At 37.7% G+C, this 22,487-nt stretch overlaps 1 protein-coding gene across 5 annotated transcripts in view; it reads left to right on the forward strand.

The window, feature by feature from the left end:
• Sorcs1 (sortilin related VPS10 domain containing receptor 1) overlaps window positions 1-22,487 on the forward strand; it is a 484,666-nt gene that overhangs the window by 311,002 nt on the left and 151,177 nt on the right. For all 5 annotated transcript variants that reach the window (XM_074078345.1, XM_074078344.1, XM_074078347.1 and 2 more), the window contains exon 5: window positions 5,932-6,005. In XM_074078345.1, the coding sequence (XP_073934446.1) occupies window positions 5,932-6,005 (74 nt within the window). The remainder of the gene's footprint in view (window positions 1-5,931; window positions 6,006-22,487) is intronic.

A 22,487-nucleotide genomic window follows, 5' to 3' on the forward strand; every position in this document is an offset into this window, starting at 1 on the left:
TGTTTCTCTGGACTGATTCTCTGTCTTCCTATTGCATCTACTAGAAGAAAAAAGAGCTAGATATTTGCAATGCCTCAGGCCTGGCATTAGGAATTTATTTGAAGTCCTTAAGGTACAATCTCTTTTTTGCTAAAAAGAATGCAAGAACAGCAGTGAGAACTGGAGAGCCATGAGGTGGATGAGTGCTTTGTACCAAGGCCATCCCTAGGGCAGTATTAGGATGAGGCAAATAAATAAAACTGGCAGGGTTTTCTGCCAGCCTTTTCAAGAAATGCAATTTGCAGGCCCCCTGCCTCCAAAATGTTAAGGGCAAAGAAGGAAAAGGGAGCAAGCAGGCAACCTTGAAAAGGGCCCACAGCAGGAAGCATTCTGCCAAAGGAAGCCTCTCAAGTTGTTGTGTGGAGGAGACCCAGGAAACTGCCCTCCCAACTGGGGAAGTCACCCAGAAAGCTTTCTGGTGAACAGCATCTGATCCCACCATGCAAGGACTTAAAACATGTTATCACAAGTCTTAGCTTCAGTGCAATTGTCCTTGCACCAATTTCTATGGGCTTGGTGTCCTGCCACCAATTTCCTGGCAGCAAATGAAAGTTTATAATGTATACATAACAATCTTTTTTTTAAAATTTTTTTATTTTTTTGCTTCTTTGTCCCTCTCTTTATTTTTTATTTTTTTATTGTTTTATTATTCATATGTGCATACAAGGCTTGGTTCATTTCTCCCCCCTGCCCCCACCCCCTCCCTTACCACCCACTGCACCTCCTCTCTCTCCCCCCCACCCCCTCAATACCCAGCAGAAACTATTTTGCCCTTATCTCTAATTTTGTTGAAGAGAGAGTATAGGCAATAATAGGAAGGAACAAGGGTTTTTGCTGGTTGAGATAAGGATAGCTATACAGGGAGTTGACTCACATTAATTTCCTGTGCGTGTGTGTTACCTTCTAGGTTAATTCTTTTTGATCTCACCTTTTCTCTAGTTCCTGGTCCCCTTTTCCTATTGGCCTCAGTTGCTTTTAAGGTATCTGCTTTAGTTTCTCTGCGTTAAGGGCAACAAATGCTAGCTAATTTTTTAGGTGTCTTACCTATCCTCACCCCTCCCTTGTGTGCTCTCGCTTTTATCATGTGCTCAAAGTCCAATCCCCTTGTTGTGTTTGCCCTTGATCTAATGTCCACATATGAGGGAGAACATACGATTTTTGTATACCTAACAATCTGTAAAGAGAATATATCCTAATCTAATTTAAGAATATTAAAGACTTACAATTGCAAACTTTTGCATCAAGACAAGGAAGTTGAATTTCCCTTCTGTTTGTATAAAGGTGTTATTCTTCGTATTGATTTAACCAATAGAAATTTGGTAAATGGTGGAAAATGACAATAGGTAACCACTGTTGCTATACTCTCCTTCTCTCACCCCATCATTTTGCTGTTAAATCAGCACACCCTAGGTATTTGACACCCCTGGGACATTCCTCTGTTATCCCTACCTGGTGCCCATCAACTTGCAGCACTCCATGATGCCTGAGGAGGGCGCCATGGTGCCAGTAGGTCCCCAGCTCACAACAAAACTAACCCTTGAAATTACATCTTTTACAATTAAGTGTATTTTTATCTGCACCCTTTTTATAGTAGACAAAGACAGACAACAAGAAAACAAGGCAATGTGACATTTTTCTTTTAATACGCAGGAGAGGAATATGGCAGGGAAGAGAAGAGTTGACACCCCTAGACCAGCATATTGACAGTGTGGAGGGTTAGGCCCTGAGGCTGCTAACAGATCTTCAGATGGAAGGACTGTTAGGTTTGTGCTCATTAAATTATATTTATTAAGGCAAGCAAGTAGTCTCAGATATTGTAGAATGATTTTAGACAGGAAGGATTTTCTGTCTTGCATTCATAGTTAATCATAATTCTCTGTGGTCCCTTTCCAAAATTTCTGCTCCTTCTAGTCTTTCATCATATTTTGTACCAATGGTGGCAGAGGAAAAACAACTTCTGTCTAAGAGTGGCGTTTCTGGGTAGATGAACACTGCCCTCCTAAAACTCGCTCAAATGTTCTTTCTTTCTCTCCCAATTCTTTTTCTGTAGGCTTGGCGCTGCTGGAGAAAGCTGCTGCTGTTTTCTCTGATGTGACAGATAGTAATGATAGTTCTCAGTTCTGTGTTCTGACAGTCAAAAGAAACCTTGGAGCTGGAGACAGACAGAGAGGGAAATAAATCTTATTTAGGTGCTGCCAATACTATGAATTTTATTAAAGGACATAGACTTGTTCTCCAGGAAAAGCCTTCCATTGGCAGCTGAAACGGAATCAGTGGGTAAAATGCTTTGATACCATTCCCTTCTTTGTGCGGGAGAACTTTGCTGTCAGACTCTGTAGGTTTAATTAACACATTAACTTGAATGGCTGAGAGTTGTTGTTTTCTCCCTTTCTTGGTAGAACATGGGCTGGACAATTAACTTCTTAGGGAGAAAATGTTTGAAATAGTAGGTGGGCTTTAGAAAGCAACTTTTCTCAGGGTAAGTATTCAAGACCCCACTTGCAAATCCTTGAGAGTTTCAAATGTACAGATATTTATAGATTTTCTTTTAAGAGGCTGGCCTCTAGCTATGTATCCATGGAAGCAAAATGCATTCCTCTATTAAATTACCAGTTTCAATCTATTGGGAAGCCTAGCTCTTTACTATGTAGATTCTCATAAATAGGGGATTTGATTTTGCAAAATCAGTACTTTTTCCCTTGATAACTTTCTATGTTCTAGGTACCTGTAGATGGGGCTCATCTTAAAACTTTGTAATATCATTAAAGAAACAGGAAATAGTCTCAGATATTTTGGAGTGATTATAAATAGAAAGGAGTTTCTGAATTCCCATTTTAGAAGATGCTCTGGAAAAACTACCAAAAAGTTAAATATAGATATGTGGTCAGTAGTTAGATAATATGAGTTCTTGTACCATAAATCATTAGAGAGGATGCCAGTGGGAATCTTAGTGAGTAGGGAAAGGTTTACAGAGAAGTGACCTTTGATATGGGCCAGAAAGGAGGACTGGCACTGAGGTAGGAAAGCCCTGAAGCAGCTTTCAACAGAGTGGGTAGCATCAGTGAAAGCACAGTAGGGGAGTGTGCCCATGTGAGAGTGGGAAGGCGAGAAGGTGAGAAGGCCAGTCCACCAAGACCAAAGTGTGACTTTCCCAGAGATGGAATTGAAAAGAATGTCTGAATGAGAGAAACTTGGTTTATTGGATTGGTTTGTATATCCACTGCTTGAGGGATCTCCAAAGACTCACAAATAACAAAGCAGCCTTTTGAAGATATAAACAAATATCATGGGACATACCTGAGTAGTTCACAGGCTTGAATCTGAGCCTAGGGGATAAGTTTTAAAAGATTCAGAAAAACCAAAAAGCAACAGATGCTGGCACCCAGCAATTCTTCACAGCAATGATTTCTCAGTGGGAACAGTGATGGCACTCCCATGGCGTAGTGTTAATATATGAGTCTTATAGGACCTATGTTAGTCCAGCCTTCACACACAGGATTTTTATTTTGATCCATCTTGACTCTGTTATAATACATTAATCTTGGTATAAAAATATAGATAGCAACATATATTTGCATATAGACATAGGCACACCACAATGGTGTGAACTCTGTTCTCTCTATGTTCATCAAAGAAGTATGGTTCTGGGTTTAGACAATAAGTAGAGAAAGTGAAGAGGAAGGTTAGCCACTTGCTGTTGTTATGTGTTAAAATGTGAGATATTGTGGGCATGCAGGGAACAAGAACCACAAAGTACATACACTAGCTGCATGGGATCTGAGTCAAGAAGGAGTGATGAGTTGCTCCATCCTCCCTTATCTCCATGAGGGGAACTATCTCCCTCTCTCTCCTTGGTACTCTTGAAATATATCAAACATGAAGTATTTCTAGGAAAATTTTTTTTTCTCTCAGACATGATGGGTATGTTGGTCAGCTTCCTGTGTTTATAAAAAATAACTGAGATAATAGGTTTATAAACAAAAGGGTTTATTTGAATCTATGATGAGTTGGCTGTTTTGCTTTGGGCCCATGGTGAGGCAACACATCGTGATAGGAGAGTGTGGCAGAGTAAAACTATTCACCTTATTGTCCAGAAACATAAAAGAGAAAGAAAGGGCCAGGATCCCACAATCACCTTCAGAGCATGCTGTCAGTGACCTAAGGACCTCCTTCAGTGCCCTACTGCTCAAAGGTTCCAGTACCACACTGGGACCAAGCCCTTAAAAGAGGGGATTTTGGAGTCATTCAAGATCCAAACTTCGGCAATAGGCAAAGGAAAAATTGTTTAAAAATATTTTGAAATAAAAAGTTACAAATTCTCCCTGGTTGGATGCTCAAATACTGTTGGAGCCAATTGAACTGCTTGCTTTAGCAGCCAAGTTCATCCATTTTGGGATTCAGGATGTGTTTTGATCAAATGGACACAGTGTCATAACAGGTTCTTTCAAGTGTCAGGAAACATTCACAAGAGATGAGTTGTTCCTTGGACATGCCCAGAATGTGGACAGCCTTGGTGAATCGCTCAGTTAGTCCTTAGGCCCTTCATTATGTGTTCTGGCTAGGGAGAGAGAAGTCAGGGTGATCATTGTGCTCACTGCAGAGTGACTCACCATCCATTCAGAACAGGAGTTGACAAATGCCGTGGTGGAATTTTGAGGGGCAGGTGGGTTTCAGACCAGGCGCATGGCAGACAGGAGATGTTCCAAATGATACTTTTCAAATCAGTAGCCAAGTGCCCATGGTAACCAGAGTACCTAGAATAAGATTCTCTTGGCTGCCATCAAAGGACACTTTGGGGACAGAAGAAGGTCATAGATGACCTGATTTTATCAGAAAAGTAATGACAAGAAGCAGTCAGGAAAAAGTCACAGAAAAAAAAAAAGATAGTTGGAGGAATAGAGTGTATGGAGAGTCATTCCCCTCCTCATGAGCAGTGATTCTTTGTAGTTTCCCATGGAGAACACTAAAGTAGTATAGCAAATAGATATGAAATCTGACTAACTGTGTAGCCATCTATTAAATGGCCATAAAAACATGTATCATGTGGATGGTGTGTGGGATAAGTGACATAATGCATGAAACAGTTCATGGATTTTAGAAAGAGCTTGGTCAATGTGGACTGCTGTTTTGTACCTTGAGTTTCCTTTGCTTACTTTTACAGAGCCTAGCATTGGCTCCTCGAAGTCTACAGAATCAATTCTATTCTCCTTAACTTTCTTTCTAGTTGCCCTAGACGTATTCATCTATACTTTTTTTTTTTTAGATAAGTCAGGTTTATTCTTGTCTTGCCCCTGTCTATCTCACAATTTTGACCCACGTTGTTCGTTTTTGGAATAATGTCATTTTTATCAATTTGAATCCTGTCGCTTGTTTAGGTTTCAAGTGGTTTTCTATAACATCTGTGAAGCATCCCTGGTAGACTCCTGACTCCTGACTCCTCTCCATTTCTTTATCATTGGCTATCGCATATGTTCCTCATTGTTTTTAGTCAGGGCCACATTACACTGTGCAGTGTTCCAGAGATAATTCTAGATTTTACTCTATACTTTCTACAATGCTCTGCTCATGCCAAGTCAAGTAGGACAGAAGACTTTGTCACCGGGCAAAACAGTGTATAACTTCCAGCTCACTGTACTATCGATGAGGCATGTGATTTCCAACAAATCAGCTAATCCTTAGAATCTCAGTTTCCTTATTTATAAAATGGAGATCTTAATCTCTCCCTTGAAGAATTCAGATGAGAAATAGAGATGATATAAATGGAGTGCTCACCTGTCAAGTGGCAGGTGCTCTATAAATGGCAGGTATTATTATTATTGATTTAAAGAACTGGTGTTTGTGAATTCCATTTGTCATAGGGCCATGGAGCTAATTAATTTCTTATCTCTACAGTTATACAGCTCTGCTGAATTTGGGAGAAGATGGCAGCTTATCCAGGAAGGAGTGGTACCAAACAGGTTTTACTGGTGAGTGTCTCCTTAGCTTCTAGCACATGCAGACACTACATAATAAATGAGCATTTGAATCTCCTCTTCCCAAAGAGTAAGACATGACACTGGAGCAGCAAACACTTTTTAAGGGAATTTTAAAAGTATGTCACAAATTTCTTCATTGAGCTTAATGAACTACAGTGGTGTTGTAAATGTTACTTTTATATTTTGATAAACCTGTGAGACAGTTTTAAAGAAATTAATAGTAATTTTTATTAGTAATAGTAGAAATATTTATACACATAAATTGCTTACTCAAGTGAAATTTTCAGTATAAATGAATGGGTGTTATTTAGTCTGAAAGTAGATCTTCCTCTTATTCCTGATTTTAGGTCTTCTAGACCTTCTCCTTGTCATGTGGGTTACAACTAGCAGTCCTAGTTTCTTACTAAGCCTTCTAAAAATATTCTGCAAATTACCAAACATTTATACATATATAGTCTTGCTTTGTTCATGCTGCTATAATAAAATGCATTAGACTTGCAACCTAACAACAGATATTTATCCACCTGAGGCTGGGTCCTGGGAAGCTCAGATCAAGATGTCAGTAGATTTGGTTTCCTTTTGGTTTTATCCTCACTTGGTAGAAAGAAAGAGAGTTTGGGTCTCTTTTCCTATTTTATAAGGACATTAATTTCCTAGTGGGGACCTCACTCTTATGACTTTATCTAAATCTAATTATCTTCTGATGCTGTGCCTTCAAATATCATCTTAACATTAGATATTAGTGCTTTAACTTATGAATTTTGGAAGGACACAAACATTTGGTCCATAACATATTACATATAGATATTAACATTTGCATAAATGTTAGTTATGTACACTTGTCTATATCTTTTTGAGTATGCCAGTAGTATGCATATATCATCCTGCTTTAAATAGTTACATATCATTTTACTCTAACAATTATAGAGTACAGGTAAATCTTAACATCTATTTAATATAAACAATAAACTGTGTATGTTGGTGAGATATGTATGTGGAAAAATCGAAATATTGGAGGAAGAAGAAGAAGATGGGGGAGAGAGAACAAGAGAAAACAGGAAGCAAAGAAAATAATATTCTTTGGTTTTGTTAATCATCCCCTAATTAAATTAGAGGTGGCCTCTGTCTATAGGAGTGGGTGCCTAAACTTGAAAATAAGGGAAATAACAGAAGTTAATTTTGGCCTATGTAATTTCAAGAGACTAAATCTTAGCAAAGTAAGAACAAAGTTTGGAATCTTCTAATGTAATTTTGATATTACTTATTAATACCTTTTGAATTTACATTCTAACCTCTGCCAAAAAGTGTAATTTACTGCACTCTAAATTATCTATTCTGTCTGTGGGAAAAAAACGTGTAGATTTTTTGCTACTATAAATAGTGCTACAAAGAACTAGCTCATACAAGAGCTTACATATGCCTTACTCAGGGCAGGGATCATCTTTTAGGAGCCAATGAGCTTCCTGCAATGAGGGCAGTAAAGGTATAGTCCCTTTATTTTCATGAAGTCACTTACTCTTGAAATCCTACTGCCTCTCACCAGCCTGGAAGGCACATAATGGCTTCCCACCTCCACTCCAATTCTCTCACTTCTATATAAACTAAGAGGAATGCATTTTTATCTTTCTCATTTTCAAACACTGCCCTCAAATTCCTGTGGGAGGTGAAAGTCAGATTAGTGAAATCTGTTAAAGATGGAATGAAACTGCCTGAAAAATTTAAAGACAAGCCATTTGCAAACAAACCAACTCAAAATACTCATGAGACTTCTGTATGGCATCGTTTCTTCTCCTATAATAATGATACCTTTTTGTGTGTGTGTGGCATTACTGGTGATTTAACTTAGGACTTTGCACTTGCTAGGCAAGCACTCTACCACTTGAGCAATGCCTCCAGCCCAATAATATATTCCGTACTGAAGAAGGATTTTGTTATATGGAAACTTACTCAAATCTGTTCTGGCTGTTGCTCTTACTAAGAGTAACCTGAGACTTGATTTCAAATCCCAAATGGACCTACGTCCAGAAATTCAAATGGTCCCCTTCCTCACTCTCCCTTCTTGCTTGTATCAGCATTTTTTCCTCTTTTGCTCATTTTATACCTTATTCACAAACACTTTCATGTCTATGTATTTTGTCTAAAACTTATAGAGGCAAATTTTAAAAGAGGAGAGCTCATGTCTTTTCTTTCCTTTTTTAGTGTTATATGTGCATAGAAAGGCCTCAAAATAAATAAATGACAGAAATAAATGAATATTCCCCTTTATCCTGGAAATGATATAGATGTTCTGCCAATAAGAAAGTTATGGGGAACCAATGGTTTCTCAAGTCAGGCCTCCAAGTGATTACAAATACCTGTACCTGTACGTGGTACCCAGGACTAGATAGTAGACAGTAGTAATTCAGAAGACTGGCAGACTTTTCTTCCTGGCAATAGGAAAAAAAAAAGAAAAAGAAAAACATCACCTAAAAAAGATGAACAAAGAAAAGGAATTGAGATGAGAGTATTTAGAGTGTTTGAGTGTTTTGCATATAAATAGTGCATGATACACAATGCTTTCTTTTTTTGTGTGATATTGGGCTTTGAACTCAGGGTCTACGCCTTGAACCACTTCACCATTTTTTTGTACATAGGGTCTCCTGAATTGTTTGCCCAGGCTGGCTTCGAACTGCAATCCTCCTGTTCTCTGCCTCCTGAGTAGCTAGGATTACAGGCATGAGCCACCTGCGCTTGGCCACAATGTTTTCTAGCTCACTGGAGGTCTTTGACATTATTACTTTATTGTTGTGGTTACTATTATTACTTTGGTGGTACTGGGGTTTGAACTCAGGGCCTTAACTTGCTAAGCAGAGACTCACCTTGAGTCATGCTCCCAGAGCTTTTTGCTTTTAGTTATTTTTCAGGTAGGATCTCCTACTTTTGCTTGGCGTGAGACCTCTATCCTTCTACCTCAGCCTCCTGGATAGATGTGTGCCACCATGCTTGACCTGTTGTTTGAGATAGAGTCTCATTAACTTTTTGCCCAGACTGTCCTTGAACCGTATTCCTTCTATTTCTGTTTCTCAAGTAGCTGGGATTATAGGCATGAGTATTGCCCCTGGCTCCACATGGCATTACTGTAAGGTGAGTGGCCTCATTCCTGCTTCACCCATTCTAGTTACTGTCCTTCCTTATCTATTCCTTGAAGAGGGATCTTCTATCTGAAAGTTTGATTAGCAAAGTCCTGGTAGCCAAACGTCATAAAATTAGCATCTTTATAAAAGCAGAACACATTATTGTGCATGAATTCTAATTAATCTGTCTGTTAAGTAGAATAAATAAAACTTCATCCCTCTTCCTTTAGGGGAAGAGAGACACATCTTTCCCAATCAAGCAGTGAGAGAAGTGTTATTCAGACTTAAGCTACTTAATCCTCATAATAATCTTCAGAAAGAAGCTGTTCATTACCATCATTAACAGATGGGAAATCCATGGCACATAGGGGTTAATTAATTTGGCCAAGGTCATACAGCTGGAAAGTGTCACATTTGGGGTTTAAATACAGGCTATTTCCAAAGTCTGTGCTCTACTAAATCAATGGACATTATTGCTTTTGCCCTTTGGCTTTCTTCTCCAGGCCAGAGCTGTGTGCCCTGAAAATCTAGCCTGTTCAGACAGACGAGTGGAGAAAACTCAAAGGTCTTTTGGCCATAGTGCCTGCCTATGTATCTCTCCAAGTGGGCTTGGTAAGTGGCCCCAATGAATTCTTTAAGCTTGATAGCTTTTCCAGAGAAGGCATGAGATGCTGTAACTGTACAGTGCCATGGCTATTGATGAAAGTCTCCTGATCTCTGCTCACATGGTCTGTATTTTCTGACTCAGAGCTACTTTCTGAGGCTAGCAGAAAAGTTGTCAATCAAAGCAATGTTTATTATTAGAGTCACCGCTGGAAGCCAGTTGCTTCAAAGTACATAGAAACTATGAGGCTATTTAAGATTTTTCAACAAGCTTAATTAGAAGAAACTCCTTTTCATCATTGCTGCTTGGAGCCTGGCTGTGGAGGTGTGGTTGGGACTCAAAGGGATTTCTCTAGCACTAAATTGAACCATTCAGTGACTATGGGTAATAGCAAAGCACTTTCCATTTTAAAAAAAATGAAGATGAAATCATAGCTTTTCCACATCACCTAGCACACTTCAGAATTGTCTTTATTTTATGTGGCAGTACTCATGCCACTCCAGAAGCAATCAGTGGCCATTGTAAAATAATTATGGGATGTAGCATCTTACTCTTGGCTTATGATTATGATTGCTATTAATACTACCATACTACTAAAAATACAAACTTTCTTCTAAGGAGTTCAGATTGTTTTCAAAGTTGACATAGGGCATCAAATAAAATGCATCTTGCACAATATTATCCTTAATGTCCTTTTTATTTAACCAACAGCATTCCTGGTCTTGTTCTTTCCTATGTGAGAAATGCATGATATTGGGAGACAGAACAGCCTGGAGATTAAGGGCCTTAGGAGCACTGAAGTCTGAGTTACTAAATAAGGGATTATGAAATTAAATCACTTGTACTTGCTCAAGAATGGTGTCAAGTGCCTGCTGGCATTATTAATAATGACTGACTTTTTATCTCTATTAATCTCTTTTTTTCCCTGTGTTGGTGTGTGGGTTTCATGCCCAGCATGGCTTTCCCCATTTTGTGGCATGGATAGATGCTAGGCTTCTAATCTAACAACTCAGAAGTGGCATCACCAAGCTTGGCATGCTCTATTTTTTAAGATTGAATCTGGGCTACCTGGCTTGGATCAGAGACATAGAACATGATACATTACTTGTGGACATCAGAACATATCTACCCTGGGAACTGAAATGGTGGGTGGATTCAAGATCTAATCAAACTTCATGATTCATGATTGGAAGGTATGTGACTCCTAAATAGGAACATAGAGTTGTAAAAACAAACAAACAAAAAACACTGTTGTTAAAGAAGGGAGGATGGGAAAAATGAAGATGGGAGATCTGAGTGTCAGCAAGATAAAGTTCCATAGGTGGTATGTGTTTGTTAAGTAACTATAATGATCTGTGGACCCAAATAAATCACCCTCATAACACCGTTGTGAGGTAGTGATTATTATCCCCATTTTAATGAATTTGAAAAGTAATATAGTCTATTTAACATAGGAAACATATAAAAACCAGGTTTTGAAACAGTCCATTTGGTTTTGTGGCCCTTGGTAGCACTAGTAAAGATTGAACCAAAATTCAAAATGTATTTCCCACTTCCAACCCTAAATAAAAGAAGGGAAAAGACTCGTTTGAGATCTAACATGATGTAATCTTTATTTTAACTTAAGAGTTTAATAAGTAAAAGCCATAGTGCTAATTTGACATTGAAGAAAAACATGGAGTTAGAAGGTGGTGGTACCCATAGGCCTTGAATAAGTGACGCTTCTACCAATAGCCAAATTCTCTATTAGAGGTTTAAAAACATGGTTTGCTGGGATATGAGTTAAGTTTAGAAAAAGCAATGAAAAATAGTTCTCATTATAAACTATCCAGCAATCTATTAAGTCTGTATAGAAAATATTAGGACTATTTCACTTAATTAAAAATAAGCTTAAAATTACCTTTTTGATTATGTTGGTCTAATATACATGACACTGGCTAAAAAATGTGGACAGTTACACAGTGATTGTGTATGTTCTGTGACTAATTTCCATATGGAAAGTTAAGAGTTAGCTGAACCATGATCATTTATTATTTTGAAATACCAACCTTGTTTCAATGATATGTGCTAACATGCAAATAATAACTATATTACATGGCAAAGAGATAACTTACAACTCCATACTTAATGTGTTCAAATATGTACACACATTCTCATTGTTTCCCATAGTTTAATGCCAACCAGTATGAATGGCTTCCTATTTCACATCTTTAACAACAAATTCCACTTGTTGAACATTTACTGTGTATCAAACTTAGTGCTAAGTATTTTGTGTGCATTATTTATATCAGTCCTCAAATCAATACTGAAAAATAGTTTCTTGGTCAAGACTCTGTTAAGACGTATAATAGGAAAAAATGGAACCAGTTTTAAGAAAAAGGAAATTAAAGCTATGTTGGCACATAGATCTGAAACATCAGATTGTCTAGCTTTATCTATACTCCACCAAATCCAGAGGCTCATTAAGATTTTATTCTCTCTCCATCAGCCAGCCCCCTCACCCACCTTTCTGTGCTAACTTAATTCTCAAGAAGATTCTCTCTTGCAAGTGGCCTCTGGCAGCTTACATTTTCTTTTTTTTTTTTCTTTTATTATTCATATGTGCATACAAGGCTTGGTTCATTTCTACCCCCTGCCCCCACCCCTCCCTTACAACCCATTCCACCCCCTCCCTCTCCCCTCCACCCCCTCAATACCCAGCAGAAACTATTTTGCCCTTATTTCTAATTTTGTTGTAGAGAGAGTATAAGCAATAATAGGAAGGAACAAGGGTTTTTGCTGGTTGAGATAAGGATAGCTATCCTGGGCATTGACTCAAATTGATTTCCTGTGCATGTGTGTTACCTTCTAGGTTAATTCTTTTTGATCTAACCTTTTCTCTAGTTCTGGTTCCCTTTTCCTATTGGCCTCAGTTGCTTTTAAGGTATCTGCGTTAGTTTCTCTGCGTTAAGGGCAACAAATGCTAGCTAACTTTTTAGGTGTCTTACCTATCCTCACCCCTCCCTTGTGTGCTCTCGCTTTTATCATGTGCTCAAAGTCCAATCCCACTGTTGTGTTTGCCCTTGATCTAATGTCCACATATGAGGGAGAACATACGATTTTTGGTCTTTTGGGCCAGGCTAACCTCACTGAGAATGATGTTCTCCAATTCCATCCATTTACCAGCAAATGATAACATTTCGTTCTTCTTCATGGCTGTATAAAATTCCATTGTGTATAGATACCACATTTTCTTAATCCATTCGTCAGTGGTGGGGCATCTTGGCTGTTTCCATAACTTGGCTATTGTGAATAGTGCCGCAATAAACAGGTGTTGGCGAGGATGCAGGGAAAAAGGAACCCTCTTACATTTTCTAAGAAAAGAAAATACCTTCTTACTTCTTCCAGTGAAACTACTGGAATTAAATCTTATGGGCCTGATTAGGAAACATGCCCATAGACAGACCTGGGGATAGATTCAATGTTAGTAAACTACATCAACAGAGAGTAAGGCACCATGATGTCCCAGAAATACTGAGCTGCTTTTACCAAAGAAAGGGGAAGACATCAACAAGAGGTGCCCATTATCTATACATGTTTTAATTCTCATTTCAGATGAGAGATAAATACAAAAGTAAATATAAAAACAAAATCCCATAGATGTTAAATAACTTTTACTAATGTCATACAATAGTAGGTAATAGTGATAGAATTTAGACCTAGTTATGTCTGGCTAAAGAACCTGTGATTATTCCTCCATACTATAATTTGATCCCAAGCACACCTTGGAGATCCTCATGATGCTTGGACCAATAAAACTTTTCTGAATTTCTCTTCTTACTTAGAAATCCTACAGTAGCCAATATCCTGTATTCTGGGCTTATTGTTCCTACCTGGGATTATCTCCTCTAGCTTCAGGTGTCAAGTCTTTAGGAAAGAGGCAATCCTGTAAGCCTTCAGTCATACACCTGTCTATGGGTAGAAAACACCCTGGCAAATAAAAACACTTTCTCTCTGATTCTGACTCATATCACTACCATTCATTCTTGAGTCCTTGTTGAGTATTGCTATTGAGCCAATTTCAGGGACCCTTCCTCATTTCTATTGTTTCTTAGTTGGTGTGCTTTATATACACTATGTCACCATAGCCCTTCCTCTTCCTCATTCAGATATACTGACCATTCAACAAACACATCAAAGGGACTTGGAATGTATGGCATGAGATGGTTGTAACTCCTTTTCCTTTTCTCAGATGAATTTAGTGGACTCAATAACAAGAAGCTGGACCTCTGCATTTTTTCCTCTCCCAGGTACCACAAACTGGAAATGAGGTAAAGTCTAATAATGTTACGGAAAAAAGGGAAGAAAAAAGTAAAGTTCTAGTCTATCAAAATAATCATATATATTGGTAATATATTAGGAAGAAAGGGTGGCTTTGCTTCATCCTTAAAGATATGAAGCAGGCCACAGAGGACTTCAAAATTAACACTATTACTCGACTTCCAATTTTATGGTGAAATGCCAGTGAGGTAGCTTACTGTTAAGTATTTTTCTTTGAAACAGGCTTCTGTATTTCTATATTCCTCATTTCCCATTCTTAGTACTTCAGAGTTATATTCAACTCACACTCTTACCTCCTTTTAAACTATTGAATTTCCAAGTCCCCTTAGTTCAACCTTCTTATTACTATTTGTCACTGCCTCTTCCACTGTCCCTAGCATGAACACACTAGAAATAGTGACAAAGCTTTCCACTTATCTCCCTATGTCATGTTAATGCCTGAGGAATCCTCAGTTTTCCTAGTCAAGTCTTTGCCTCCTTCTTTATTATTGACGGACCTGTCTATAATTTTTATATCTACAGGTTTCTTCAAATAAATAGGATTGTATTCTTTGAGATCAATATCATATATTATATGTCTTTGGTTATCCTCCAAGGAATATGGGAATGCAATGTTTGTCTATGCAAAAAACAAAACTGTGTACATAGTGGTTGGGGCTGCAATGTGGTCAAGAAAATAGTGAAATCATCAGAATACTCATGACAAAGAGAATGTTATAGGGAAGAACAGAATAATGTGTCAATGGCAAAAGAATTTTCAGAATAATTTTCAATTTCAGTGTCCAACAGTACAGTATTTACTCAATTATAATAATGCAGAATACCAAATAGTGTGTAAAATATTGAAAAAGGATATTTGATAACTTGGAATTTTCAAGACCTTAAGTGAAAGAAGCAAAATACACAACTCTATGTAAAGAAAAAGTTCATTTTTCTAAAACGAAAAGCAAGGAATAGATATAATACATATATATGAAAAATATCTGAAAGGATAAACAGCAAGATTTTTATGAGGGATTGATTCTTTAGCTTGTTTTACCACTTTTAAAATGTTTTTTCCCATAATTTTGTAATACTTCAGATGTAAGGGAAAGTTCTTGGAAAAGGTGTCCCTGAGAGCTATAAAATTGTCCAATATGGAGATCTTTGAACTAGGGTCCTGTTGAGGTCAGTGTTATAGCACAGGAACACTGTGGAACCCCTGAAGGAACCCCTGAAGGAGGGGTTGAGAGCATTTTCTTTCTGAGCTTCTGTTAGGATCTGTGGGTCAAAAAAGAGGAAAGGAAGCAATGTCTCTATGATATCCATCTTCCTTTAACTACTCCTATTGCTTTTTCTAAATGCAGGGCAGAACCCCTATAAGAAGGGCCATGCTTTTCTGCCTCTGGAGGACAAAGTGCCATGAGAAGGTTGCAAGGATGCAGGAAGTGCATCACTCAGGCTTGGGGACACTCTGGCTCACAGTTTTACAAGATGTACTCTGGAAAACTTAATTTGATATTTTCCTTTTAAAAACAGCACCATTATTTTATTCTCCACATCCACCACTTCTTGTTCAAACTACAGCTGGGGTCACTGCTGGGTGCTGGGGTGCTGGGGTGCCCAGCACTCAGAGCATTCCCTAAATCCTGGAGCTTCGGTTCCCAGTAGATGCATCCCTATTTACAAATCATCACAATGTTACCAAGGAGCAAGCATTCAGGAGCAGGAGGGCCCAGGACCCCCGACCCCTAAATACAGAGTTATCACTGTGGGGCACTGAATCCAGTCTCCTCAGACTGTTCTTGTTTCAAATGGTTCGGTCCATGGTTGCTTGGTCCCATGCACTTGGACAGAACATCATGGCAGCAGGAGCCTACCACAGAGGCTGTTCTTCACTTCTTGGTGGACAGGAAGCAGAGCATATCTATAGTTTTATACATATTCCTGTCTAGGTATACTATGTCCTTATTTATTTTAGCAGTGATTGCCTATTGCCACCTAATACGTGCCAGGACAGTTTTTAGTCTTTTTATACAAATATGTGTGAAATTTGTGTCATTATTAGGATCAAAATATTGGACTTTATTGGCCTTATATCGATGCCTACTTCTACCATGGAGCTTTATTTGGTTCTTTCTACTCTTCTGAGCAAGAGGAATCTGTTTCTCCTCTGAATTTTACTGTGATTTTGTTCCAAACAAAATGCAATGCATCATAACATGTATTGCAGGCCTGTATGTGTGATTCATAGGAAGAGCATAGGTTTAGGACCAATAAGTCCAGGTTCAAATCCCAGCTTTACTCTTTAGTAACTTGGTGATCCTAAGAAACTGTTTCACCTGCCCAACCTTCAGTTTTTTTCTTATGGTCTTATTTTGAGAACAAAAATGACATAATATCATTATTACCACCAGTAATTTGGTGTTTATTATGCTCTCCAAAGCTATCTTTTTTATTACTTCTTCTTTTCTCTCTCCTGCTAAAAGATAAGTCCCCTAAGGGCCAAGATTCTGCCTTTCACGTTTTTCTGTCTACCTTGTATGTTAGAGTAGCTGCATCAGCAGAAACTTACACACACACACACACACACACACACACACACACACACACACACAGTACTGATGTTCCTCACTTTCATACAGACATATGCATGCATGTACATATGAACCCATGAGCACACACAGGTTGCAGTATATCTTAAATAAACATCTTTTGTTAAATTGGGCAGCTATCTTAGGTGCCCTCTGTTCTTTCTTTCTATCATGAAAATTTTAGAATTCAAAGACACTGGAGCATATATTGTAAGGAGGAATATTCTAGACTAGCAGAGGCACAGTTTTCTATGCATTATGTTATTTATTAGCTGAACAGACTGCTCTAAGGAGTATGAGGTCCATGTCAATAAAGGAATTCAAGCAGACAGAATGACTTCACTGAAGACCTTTCTCATAGGAAGAGTATGCCCTAGATTAGATTGCTGATAATGACAGTTCCTGCACAAATTTCAGAATATGGATTTCTTGGGAAGAAAACAGAACCCCTTTTCTTTGGACTGTGGATTTTATTTTGTCTTCTTGTGCATCCTTTCATACAGTCTTGGCTGGGTCTGAGGCCCCTACCCTCCAAACTAACCATGTGTGGTTTGGTAAAAAGCAAGGTGCAGAGGCAGCAAACCATTTCTGAGATCACATTGCAGGGGCTGTGCTGGGCATTTCTCACACCTGCACTAGGAGAGTTAGATAAGTGCATTTCATTATCCTTGAGAGGCCTAGTGTTTTATAGGTTTTTCTTTCCCACTAATGATCTCCACATGAGTACTGTCTTCCAAGCCTCTTGCACCTTCCTCCACTTCTTAATCTTTTTTCCTTTGTTTTGCAAGTTTTCCCTACAAATTAAGCATACTACAGTGTGAATCCATTAATTATGTAGCCTCATTTATTCCTGTTCCCTTATCATGATTTCCTGCATATTTTCTATCTTTGAACAACAGAGATTCAATCATTGCTCTAGATTCCCACTATGAATTCTTGTGACTACAGAATGGAAACCATTGCCATGACTGAGAGTAAAAGATGGGATGGGGGAACGTGAGGAGGAGGGGCTTCATAATTATGGCTTCCTAATTTGAAATTATATTAAAAGAAATTGACTTGATATGAATGATCACATCTCACTACAAATTCAAGGGCTTCTGGGGTTTTACCATGTTTTTGTGTGTAGTTTCCCTTGCTCATTCAGTCATGGTTCAGTTTTGAATGTTACCTTTTAGTCAATGAGAGATGACAGGTATTGTTCAAGAATGACAGTGCTGAGTCAATGCCTTGGCTAGAATCCTGTTTGCAAGGAACAGGACAGGGAGCTTCACAGTATTCATTAGTAAAATCATCAAAATAAGAGTATCTTCCTAATATACTTGTGGTCAGAATTAAAATAGAATAATTCAGGTGAAATACATATCATATTGGTGAATAAATATAACTACTATCAAAAAGAACAGGGAAGAATTGGGTATTAATATGTTTCTTAAATGTGACTATCTCATTTTGATTCAGTTTAATAATTGGCATTTTTGGTGGGAATTGTCAATATGTTCAGAATCAGGAACATTAAGATTCCTATTTTATTTGTATCTTCTCATTTTTATTATTTCCCAATTCACATCAGCTGAGTTATTTTAAAAGTTACATCCTGGCTACAAAGGCATAGGGAACCCAGTCATTTTCCTCAATGGGCTTGCAGGATCTCTCTTAGGACAGTAAAGGGAGTTTGTCCTTAGCCTATGAAAGGATGGTGCCCCTGTAAGTTTGCAGTCAGGCAAGTTTGGAGCCTAGGGTTACAAGGCTGGCAGTCTGAAGGAAAAGTAGCTTGGATTTGGGAAAGGAAGAGCAAGGATAAAGTAAACCTATCAGCCCCTCTGCATCTGCCTCTCATTACCTTAAACCAAAATGACCTTCAGAAGAAAATATCTACTGTTTCTTTCCTGTCATCTAAACATCACACATGTTTCCGTTTGGTCAATTCTAGCATGAAACCATGCACAGTCATTGAAAAGTAGTGTTCCAAGTTAGTCAAGTAGATGCAGTATAAAATTACCTCAATATACCCCATGAAACTTGCCACCTGTGCAAATTTTTAAACCATCTATACCTTCCAAATAAGAAGAAAAACAAAATTATGCTTCAACCTAACATGATGAAATTCCCCCATACAACTTAAAACATGATAAGTATCTCCCCAAAAAGATGATAAAATTTGTATATGCCACATTCTCATTTTTGGATGATAATCCTTTCTGCTTGAGTCATACTTCCTTTTCTATATCCTGTAACAAAATACACTGAGATGTGGGATTTACCAATATTAACATGCCTTATGCTTGAACATGGCAATGGGAGAGAGGAAAAGAGAAGAAAAGATACACACATATACACCCCCCCACACACACACAAAATGAGAAGAAACTGACTAAAGACCTTGTTCACTGAAGTGCTTAGAGCAGTGCTGACACATACCACATGTCATCAAATCCAAATTTTAATCTAATGAAGATGCTCCATTATTTTATGAATCAGTCAAAAAATGTTGTCAATTAAACTATAACATTATGTTTATCATATGACATCTAGTGATTTAAGAGATATTAAAATGGAAGCATGAGCATTTTGTAATGAATGAAATAGGCACTCAATAAATATTTGTTTAATGGGTAAAAATGAGGAATGGATGTTGGGAATGAGATAGCCCTGGGTAGGTATTTCTCAAATCAAAGGATACAGAGGGTTGTCTTAGCAGATAATTATTAAGATGCAAAATGATACATTCAGGATGATAATACAGGATGATAGAGAAGAGCCCCAAACTGGGAAGTTGCCTCTTTTTTTGGGTAAAAAACAAAGGCAGAATGGATAAAGGAAAATCCTAAAACCAAGTGTAGTTAATAGATGTAGGTGACCAGCCTGATGTGTTTATGCATCAGAATCTCAGGACTCAAGGACAATCTAGAAACCATTCCATCTGGGCTTCTGTGACTTGCAGGAATTGCTTCTAAAAAGTGTTAGAGAAATGGATGAAAAGAGCCTTCTAAAAAGAGAATGGAACTTTGTCTATCAGGATCTATCTCCCTCTAAAGAGAATAAAAACAGGAAATGGACCTGTCCTGCTGTTTTTTATTGTTGGCTTTGGCACTTAAAACATCAACAGAACAATTCCATAATTTAGAGAAAGCTGTCAAGGTTTTCACAAGCATGGCAAGATGTGCCCCTGGGCAGGGACAGAACCTGCATTTAGGAGATTTATGGTAAAGGGTTTTACATGGCTGCCCAAGTTTGAGGCAGATAAATCCCAGAAGACAAATACTACCAATAATTGAATTACAAAGCCATTATCATGTACTGAACAGAGCAACTTTATGACTCTATTGTGACAAGATGAAACTTGTTAGAATATTTATGTACCTAAGATAGTTTCTGCATCACTATCCTACAGAACACACCAGCTCTTTCTTGTGCTTCCTGTGAGCATTAGCTTTCCTGCGTAATTCCATGGCCAAGGACAGCAAGATGCCTGAGAGAGAGGAATCCAAAACAGACATAGCATACAGCCTATCAGGTACAAGCCTCACATCTGACCTGCATTTTAACAACTCCTCGGTTATCATATTTATACTGTCCCCGGAATTTGGGTTCTTCTCATATTAACCAGGAAACCCCCAGAATAAATAAGACTTTGGCTGTCAGCATTGTTTTTCTACTTCTGAACAAACTGAGAATAAGAACATCCCAGTAATAAAAGGCATTATTCTAACTGTATCACCTTCTTTTCTTTTGTTTGAGCCCAGGCTGACTTTGACTTTATCACTTTTGTAGAAAATAAGGTTACTTTATTTTTATGGTTGTTGAAGGTTATGAATAATAAAGTTATAAAACCTGAAATAATGCAGCTGTTTACTTGCTTTACAAGATGGACGCAATGGATCAGTCCATTCCATGTGATGACACTGATTTTGTAAAATTCTTATGATATTTGGATATAGTTTCTCATCCCGTGACTTCTTATTTTTAAATAATTTTAGTATAAGAAATTACAAAGGTACTAGGAGAGCCCCATGTATTCTTCATCCAGCTTCACCTAATGTTAATACCTTGAGTAACAATGGGCGATGTTTACAACTAAGATATTTATACTAGTAGAATGCTGTCAACTCAAAAAGAGATTTTATTTTCAATTTTGCTGAGTTTTCTGCTAATTTTTTTTCTTCATTCAGGATCTAATCTAAAGCCTCATTTTGCATTTATTCTTCATGGGTTTTTAGTCTCCTCAAATCCATGACAGTTCCTCAGCCTTTCCTTGTTTCTGATGACCTGGACAGTGTTGAAAGTACCTGTGAGACATTTTGTAGAATGTCCCTCAAATTGATTTAGTCTGATTTTTTCTTATGATTACAGGGTTGTAGATTGTTGGAAAGGATTTTACAGAAATGATATGCCTTTCTCATCAGATCATAGCAAAAAAATATCAACCTGTCTTATACCTGATGTTGTTAACCTTGGTTATTAGGTTAGGGAAGTATCTGCCACATTTCCCCATTGCAAAGTAACAATTTTTCCAAGTTCCTATATCCAGTGGACCATCAAGGAAAGGAAAATTAAAGCTGCAACTCCTGGAAGGAGAAGTGTTAAGCATTCTGTGAACATATGTTAAAATGTTCACAATAATTAACAAATATTTTAGAAGAGATACTTTGAGGCTATTCATTAGAGCCACTAATGTTAGTATTCATCAGTTAATTTCACCTGTACCAGTTTTTATTGTAGGTGTACATATGATGATTTTCTTAATTTTGTTCATTTCTTGTATATTATACACTGGAATTCTCCTGGAAGGAATAATTCTTTCTCCAGTTTTTAAAAACATCATTTAATTATTCAGCCAATGAAGTGATGAGAACATATGGTAAACAAGCCTAATTTTGGATTATGTTTTGTTTCTTTACTTATGGTTCTTTCCCATTTCAGGTATCTCTTTGCCCTGCTCTGAGTTGGTGGCAAATGATCTCTGTTAGGCTTTAATGTACCATTAATGTGCCACCTGCTAATTGGCACACATGGGCAAGACTCTCCTGCTTATTAAGATCTTTTTTGTTGAAGGAACACTTTTTTGTGTCTAACCTAGAATGGAGACATCAAAAGAAAGTGCTATTCCCCTGTGACAGAATTGCTTGGATGATCATGGAAGTATGGAATTTTCCAGTACTTCTGGTCTTTCGTTCTGCTGTTCAGTTAGACACCTCACACCTCTTATAAAAGGAGGGTGATTCTCTCTCTCTCTCTCTCTTTCTCTCTCTCTCTCTCTCTCTCACACACACACACACACACACACACACACACACACACACACTAACTTCTTCCTTTCCCTCTCTTTACTCTGTCCTAGCCAAGCGAAAAAAGTGCAAGGTTGTATGCTTCTCCTGCAAAACAAAACAAATCTCTATGAATGATGGTGACCTCTGTTGTTCAACAATATTTTAAATTCCAAAACAAACAATACCAGTTCCAAATTAGCCAATTAAAAAAATGTCAAAATATAGTATGGAAAATGAGTAAATATCCTCCACATTTTAGGCATTCTTGTAAATGACAAACTTGAATAAGAATATAGCTACAGTCACTAAAAATATGAACAAAAAAATTAAAAGAAAAAAGGAGACAATTATCATAAGAATGTTTAATCTCACAAATAGGAAATAAAAATTGAAGCAGAAGGGTACCATTTGTTAATCTATCAAATGGGTAGAATTTTTGAAGATACTATATAGACTTGCTGAAAATTTGAGAAGTTGATACTCTTACATGTTGATCCTACAAATGTAATATTTATAAACTTTCTAAAAGACAGAGAATATATATCAGGAAGCTTAAACAAGTGTCCATTCTTCATGAGCCAGTATTCCTTCAT

The sequence above is a fragment of the Castor canadensis genome, chromosome 7 (assembly GCF_047511655.1).
Source record: "Castor canadensis chromosome 7, mCasCan1.hap1v2, whole genome shotgun sequence".
NCBI lineage: Eukaryota > Metazoa > Chordata > Mammalia > Rodentia > Castoridae > Castor > Castor canadensis.